This window comes from Cynara cardunculus, assembly GCF_001531365.2.
Source record: "Cynara cardunculus var. scolymus isolate 2C chromosome LG 16, CcrdV1, whole genome shotgun sequence".
Lineage (NCBI taxonomy): Eukaryota > Viridiplantae > Streptophyta > Magnoliopsida > Asterales > Asteraceae > Cynara > Cynara cardunculus.
In genome coordinates, this window is record NC_037543.1 from 1,276,602 (window position 1) to 1,284,247 (window position 7,646).

The 7,646-nt window shown below is 35.9% G+C and overlaps 1 protein-coding gene across 1 annotated transcript; it reads left to right on the top strand.

The window, feature by feature from the left end:
- Positions 1-5,376, top strand: LOC112529452 (haloacid dehalogenase-like hydrolase domain-containing protein Sgpp). Its single transcript, XM_025140742.1, has 5 exons — positions 1-191; positions 1,747-1,861; positions 1,957-2,108; positions 3,436-3,697; positions 5,025-5,376. The coding sequence occupies exons 1-5, from the start codon at positions 163-165 to the stop codon at positions 5,202-5,204; spliced, it is 738 nt and encodes a 245-aa protein (XP_024996510.1). The 5' UTR covers positions 1-162; the 3' UTR covers positions 5,205-5,376.
- Positions 5,377-7,646: the final 2,270 nt, after the last annotated feature.

Consider the following 7,646-nt stretch of genomic DNA (forward strand, 5'->3'; position numbering starts at 1 on the left):
CATCGTCTGTTTGTAGCCAGACGCTCTGCACATATTCGCATCAAGATTCCATTTGAATTCATTCCCACTTCTTCTCTTCTCTTCTCCCATAACCCCTTTTCATTTTTTCTCCATTTTCTGCTGCTTTTCCACAGATTTCTTCTTCAAATCACCTTTCGCAGCATGACGGTTTCTTCCAATGAAGTGAACAGGTAATTTTTCTTCTTGTTCAAATGATCGGGTTCTTAAATTCGTTTACATGATCGTTTGTTATTCGTTTGAAGATTTGAAGAATTGCCCTAAATTATCATGATCGTGCTCATTGAAACGATCTATTTTTGGATGTAATTTTAGTTAAAAATCCGTTTGTTGCTTCGATTCATTACGGAATTGGTGATTGATCTGTGATTAACATGAGAATTGTGTTTTTCATTATTAGGTTTGATCACTTGATTTATTGGGATATTATTCATCTAATATCATCGAGAATTAGGGATCAGGGATTAAGGATTAGCATATCTGAGCGATTTAACACTTAATAGATGTAATTTCTCTGATGAAAGCTTCTTCTGTGTGCATCTATGCTTCTAGAATTTTCTAGATTTGAGCACAGAGGTCTTAAATCGTTTGTGGTTGTAAAGCTTTAGATCAAGAGCATATGCTGCTCTACCACATTGTCCATAAGAATGGTTAATTCTTATATTATCTTTTGGAATTTTTTTTAAATAATTTTTGAGCTTATTTGAAAAATCCTGTTTGGTTCATCATAATCTAGTTTTCTGAAACACGTTTCAACGTGCTTCCGGGTTTTTTTCACTTTTTTCCGATTATACCCCTTATAGTTTTTCGATTAATTGTTTAACTTGCCCTTTTAGGTCATTTTACTTGTTATCTACCTTTTCAGCTATTCTAGCTATTTTATTAACCAACAGCTAGCTTTTTAGCTAACAACAATATCAGCTAGTTTGTTAAGCATAGCCTTTTTTTTTGGAAAAGGGACGAAACCCGAAGAAAAAACTTAATTCAAGAAAAAACAAACTACAAAATACGAGGGGCATACCCCAAGGGCACTAAATGCCAAATATAGCCTTGGGGACTGTTTGGTTGGTACTTCACTAAGTGCTGTATGGAAAAAGATGTCTGTGTAAGTTAATTTATGTGTATATATTGAGAGACTTTTTGTTTGGAAGAGTTTTTATAGATGGAAGGATGTGTTTTTTAATCGGGAGGGGCAGGTTTGAAGAAAACTTGACTTTATGCATAAAGCTCTCCTCTAGAAATTTATCGAATAAGCCACTTTCTATATCATTAAGTCATTACCAAATAGTCATGCATAGTTTGACCGAATAAGTTGTGTGTTCCATTAAGCTCATTAAGTTCTAATAATGATCTTGGGGGACAAATAGGTGAGTTAAAACAAGTTTTTGTTTGTTAACCATGGGTGTCTGGCCAGCTTACACACACCTTAACTAATCCGACCTGGAAAATCCCTAGTGGCCTTGCAAAACTCAAATTGGTGACCTTTGAGGAGGGGCCCTAAAGGCCCAAGTCTAATCCAGTTGAAACAAGTTTTTGTTCTGTCATGTCTCATCTTGTCCTGCGTACCAAGCGCACCCTTATGTTAAGGTTGTTATGTTGAATTTTATATAATTAATTGCTTTATTTGCAATCTTTATATGCATCCATACGTTCGCTTTTACAACATACGGATGGAAAAAAAACGAAAATCACGCTTACTAACTTCCATTCTTCGGTTTGTTGCAACAGCAAAACAGCGCTTGCGCCACTTGCTCCACTTGAAGCAGTATTATTCGATGTCGATGGAACTCTTTGTGATTCGGATCCCATCCACCTAGATGCTTTCCGTGAAATGCTTCTAGAGGTTTGCATATCATCTTTGAACATTGATAGTTTCAGTACATTTTGAATGACTTGTATCAAGATTTCTCGATTGATCAAGATTTTTTACATTAACAGATTGGGTTCAATGGTGGGGTTCCAATCGATGAAGAATTCTTCATTAAGAACATTGCGGGAAAACATAATGATGATATCGCAGCCGTCCTTTTCCCTGATGATCTAGAAAAGGGTTTAAAATTCTGTGTTGATAAAGAGGCTTTATTTCGGAAGTAAGGCCTCTCGTTTACACCTTCATTTTTTTTCATTTTTTTGTGTGTGTGTGTTTTCATTTGGTATAAACTAAACCAAACAAACCCGTATATCTCACCCGTAGATTGGGTCTGGCGGTTAGATATACGTAGACCTTACTTCTCTCCCCGAGAGACAGAGAGGCTCGATTTGATATAAACCAAACACACCAAGTATATCTCACCCAGTATAAGATAGCATTCTAAAAAGTATATTCATATTTAACTTTATATATGATTATGGGTGTCTATATATATATAGAGAGGAGCAATCAAATGAAAACCACCCTCATTTGTACAAATCGTACAAACCACTCTCATACGTCGATTTCATTGTTTAATCTTATGAATTTTTTTCATGAAATTGTTTCATATAATACTTTTTTTGATGAATTTGTTTCATATATGTTTATGAAATTGTTTCATATAATATTTAATGAAATTTTAATGAAATTGTTTCATGCATTTCTCTAAAATTAAAATAATGAAGATGATAATATCCATGATTAACACCCTCCACAATAAAAATGGTTAATCAACCTCTCATAATTACAAAAAAATGAACAAAATGAAAAATTATGATTGGTTGAATGTGGTTTTCACGGTTTATACAAATTGGGTGTTTTTTATTTGAACGCTCCTATATATATATATATATATATATATATATATATATAGGGTCAGGTTCAGGGGAAAAGCGCAACAAAAACGAAAAACTGAGGAACACCTTGATGACTGTTCATCTCGATGGTATGCACATGTGCATACAAGTGATCTATAAGCAATTTTTCCAGTATGCACATATGTGTATAACATGCGCACATGCATAAAAACCAATAAACAACTTCAATTACATGTATGTCAGTATGTGTTCCTCAGTTTTTCATTTTTTTGGAATTTTCCCTAAATCTCCCTCTCTCTCTTATTTCTCTCTCTCTCTCTCTCTCTATCTATCTATCTATATATACATAAACGGATAACGGGTAAATGGATAACAAAAAACACTTTATCCATACCCTACCCACTAAAATGTCAAGTAAACGGGCAATAGATAAGTGGATAAATAGATAAAATTTTCTTTACAGTTTACCCACATCCTTTTCGACGGGGTGGAAACATAACAGGTAACGGGGTTATCCTTGCCCATTGTCAGCCATATTAAAACCAAACAAAACAAACCCAGTATCCCCCTGGGAGGTGGAGTCTGGGGAAGTGGGGTTTGGGAAAGTTGGGATGTACTGAGGCATGACCTCTACCTCAAAGAGTAAATACAAATTTAGTTTGTATATGACCTTTAATTTGTATACAGATTGGCGAAGGAGAAGATCGAGGCCATAAAGGGTTTATACAAATTAACAAAATGGATTGAAGATCATGGGTTGAAACGTGCTGCGGTTACTAATGCTCCGAGGCCAAACGCGGAGCTAATGATCTCAACTCTTGGTTTAACTGATTTCTTTCATCATCTCATCATCGGTGATGAGTGTGAGCATCCCAAACCGGCACCTGATCCTTACTTGAAGGCTCTTGAACTTCTCAACGTGTCAAAAGACCATACATTCATCTGTGAGGTATTGATTCTCGTTTTAACCCTTTGCAATATGTTGAAGTCACACACCGCTAGACACATACCATCAAATCTGTATATATGTACGAACCTCCCCTCTTTTTATGGGTGCGTTTGGTACGTGGGACTCAATGGGCAGGATAGTACAAAAAATTTGTGTCCCATTTTGGTACGTGAGATAGGATGAGAAGTATAGAACAAAAACTTTTTGTTCCACATTTGATGTGATGTTAGACCGGACCAAGATTGGTGGAAGTAAAATTAGGGAGATGTGACATGATTGATAAATTACTAAACTACCCATGTCAAATTAAAACTCTAAAACGTTGCGCAGTTCTTTCACTCTCACCTGTCTTGTCCCATCTGCTCACCAACCGCAAACCCTAAGGGTGCGTTTGGTATTTAGACACGCTGGACATAACTAGTCAGCATTTGAGAAGACATAACCGGACAGGACAGAAAAGACAACAAGACCAATTTACCCCTAATGAGTTGTTTATATCTTTTGTATATTTTGATTAATTTATGTAATTTATTAAATTATAATAAAACAAATATTTTTATAACAAAATATATCATTAGAAAGTTTTTGTCAAGACGATTAAAATGACACCAAAATAAAAAGTTTATGTAGTTTCCAATTTTTATTATATACTTTTTCTATATTATTTTTTTATTATTAATATTTAATAAATTACATAAATTAATCAAAATATAGAATCCGTATGAAAATTATATTTTGAAAACAATAAAGTGAAAGTTTAAAGATCATAAAATACAATAGATAAAATTTAAATAAAGAATAAAATGTAAAGAGGGAGGCGTATATAATGTATTATAAGAGAATTAGGTTTTATGTGACGTTATATTGGTAAAACATAGGTTTGTTCCACCTTGTTCCATGGGGTGGTGGAACACGCCCGTTCCACTTTGTATTGTGCCAAACATGGAATAGTAATCTCTGTTATGTTTTGTCTTATCTTGTCCAATGTACCAAACGCATCCTAAGGGCTCTTTTATAGAGAGATTCAAAGGGGTTCCACATATCCTTTCATGGTATCAAACCAGAGTCTAGCACCCCATAGGGACTCGACGCAGTATTTTGCCTCCGTTCTTGGCGGCACCGTCTAGCCTCCGTTTGAGAGGGTGTGGCCAAGCCCATGCAACGGACGAGTCACGATTGCCGCCTGAAATACAACTCTCAACACCATATTTTCTTTCAGAAAAAGAATCATGTTTTAGATATTTGACAAATAGTTACACGGGGTTTTGCTTAAACATTCGAATTGTTGTCATCTCATCTCATATTATTATCTCTTTTTGGGTTTCAGGATTCGGTTTCTGGGATTAAGGCTGGTGTGGCGGCGGGAATGCCAGTTGTTGGCTTAACGACTAGAAATCCAGAAAATGTGCTAATGACAGCAAATCCTACACTTCTCATTAAAGATTACGAAGATCCAATACTATGGGCAGCTTTAGAAGAGCTCGATAAGAAGGCAGGTGACGCTTGAAACATTTTAATCATAACGAACATTTCGTATATCTAGATTTAAACCATTTACAAGACTGGAATTTTTGTAGCATCATTATCAGCCTAACTTGAAAGGGTTAGATGACTGTTGATTAGCACCTATCTCTCTCACAATCTTGATATCGTAATAATGAGAAACTTTTCTCTTAAAATCTAAGGTTGTAGATGTTTGCAGCCATCAAAGGGAGATTGATTCAGGTTGGTATAATTTTGTTGTGCTTCTATATTTGGAGGTATACCAGCACCAATTAAGTAGGTGCTGACCGGGTAAGGCTGCAGTCCGGGTACCGGGTAGGTGCTGAAGGGGTAAGGGTGCGGTCTGGGTAGGTGCTGAAGGGGTAAGGGTGTGGTCTGGGTAGGTGCTGACCGGGTAAGGGTGCGGGTGCGGTCTGTGTAAGTGCTGACTGGATAAGGGTAAGGGTGCGGTATGGGTAAGTGTTGACCGGGTAAGAGTGCTTACTGAGTCAGCATCATTTGTCAGTCAAAGCGTATGATAAACAACCTCACCTTTTACTGACCTTGTAAGAGGCGGTCCACAATTAGTAAATGACTGTTATGCCCACTTTCTAGAATTCCATACATAGTTGTATGGGACTAGGAGAGATGTTTACGTGAAGTTGGAGGTTTGAGGGAACACTAATGAATTTTAAACGGTCTAGATCGAATCTGGATTTACCATTTGGATGTAGAGGTCAGGACTGCGTACATCTCACCCCTTCCAATTCATGTTTTCGAGTGGGATATACCTAGTATGTTTGATTTGTTTAAATTTGATCCGAATGATTAAGATAGTGAAGTTGAAAGAGCAAACAAAATCAAGAAGTGGTCACTAATGATATCTTAGGCCAGTGACTCGTTGATAACTGCCTCTTAGGATGAAGCACAGTTGGTTCGAGGATGGCATACTTATACAAACAAGCAGGGTTCAAGTCTGGCAGTTACAATGTGGGAGTTACAGTTCTTTTGGATTTGGGTTCCCCTGTGCCCGGGCACTGGACTCTTAATGCAGTCACCTAGCGAGTCGTTGTGTATCTAATTTGCCTTTTTGTATAATGTGGTTTTGGGTCATCCTCATTGGCCTCCGTCACTCGGCCACAGATTTCACTTTGGCTTCCACCTGTTTCCGCTTTTAATATTTTTCGTTTTTGATTTAATTGGGTTTCGGATCTCCCCTTCTTCTCATGGTGGTTATGCGGTGGAGTTTGGTGGTTGTTAGGTGTGGCAACGACGGCTTAGCAAGGAAGGCCGGGGTTTTAGCCTATGATTTTTATCTCGGTTATTCGATTTTGGTCAATTATGTTGTACAGGCAAAAGGGCCTAACCGTTCAGCCTAGACCAGACCAAGTCATTCATCTGGTCATTAATTTGTTCATACTTCTTTGGGACGGACCGATCTTTTATAGAATTTGATAAAGACTGGATCAGATAAGAAGTTGGACGATATGGAACCAGGTTGGATCCAGACTAGATAAAGGTGTTGTTTGGTTGATTTTTCATTAAGTCTTGTATGCATAAATTGTCTGTGTTGATTGATCTGTCTCTATGAGTTGATAAGGTTTTTGTTTGGGAAATTTTTTTAAATATATGGAAGAAACATGTTTTTTAATTGGCAGAAGCAAGTTTGGGAAAACTTGGCTTTCTGAATAAAACTTCCCCTAGAAGTTTATTGAATAAGTCATTTTTATATCATTAAATCACAATCAGACATTCATATATAGCTGATCGAATAACATGCAAGTCTTATTAAACTAAAATTTAGGTTCGTGAAATGTGCAACCGTATTAATCTGTTATGTGTCACCATATGTATTTTGAAACAACAATGAGAATAAGTTTTATTTAATAGAGTTGGTTTGTAAGACTTTTATTCCACCTCAAACCCAAGTTCGAATCGTGTTAGTGTCATTTTCTTAGTCAAATTGTACCATCATTTGAAAAAAACGTATATTTGTTTCTTATAGTCGAACGGTGTCATCGTTTGAAAAAAAATTCCCCATAGTTTTTTCTTATAATTAAATGGTGCCACTATTTGAAAAAATTTATAAATCCGTCCCTAGTTTTTACAAAAACAGTCGTTTTATTATTTGAAATGAAGAACAAATCTATGTGTCATGACTGTCTGTTGACATGTTGAATATGGATTTTTGACCAACACCCTTAAAAGTTCAGTGCAAATTTTTACTGATTTAAATAGACCTTTGAAGTCTAAACCAACCTTAATGAAGACCAATCTCGTTTCTTTCAAAGTCAAAAGTGGTTATTTAACTTTAGAATCTGCCAATAAAAAACAAAAGCGACTCTTCGATATTCTTCTCAGTTTGTCATTTTAAATATTTTTGTTGTTTTAATTTGCAAGATTTTAAATATGATATAAACTTTTATATTTTGTTTTCTTTATAACTTGTTTCAGATAATTTATAATT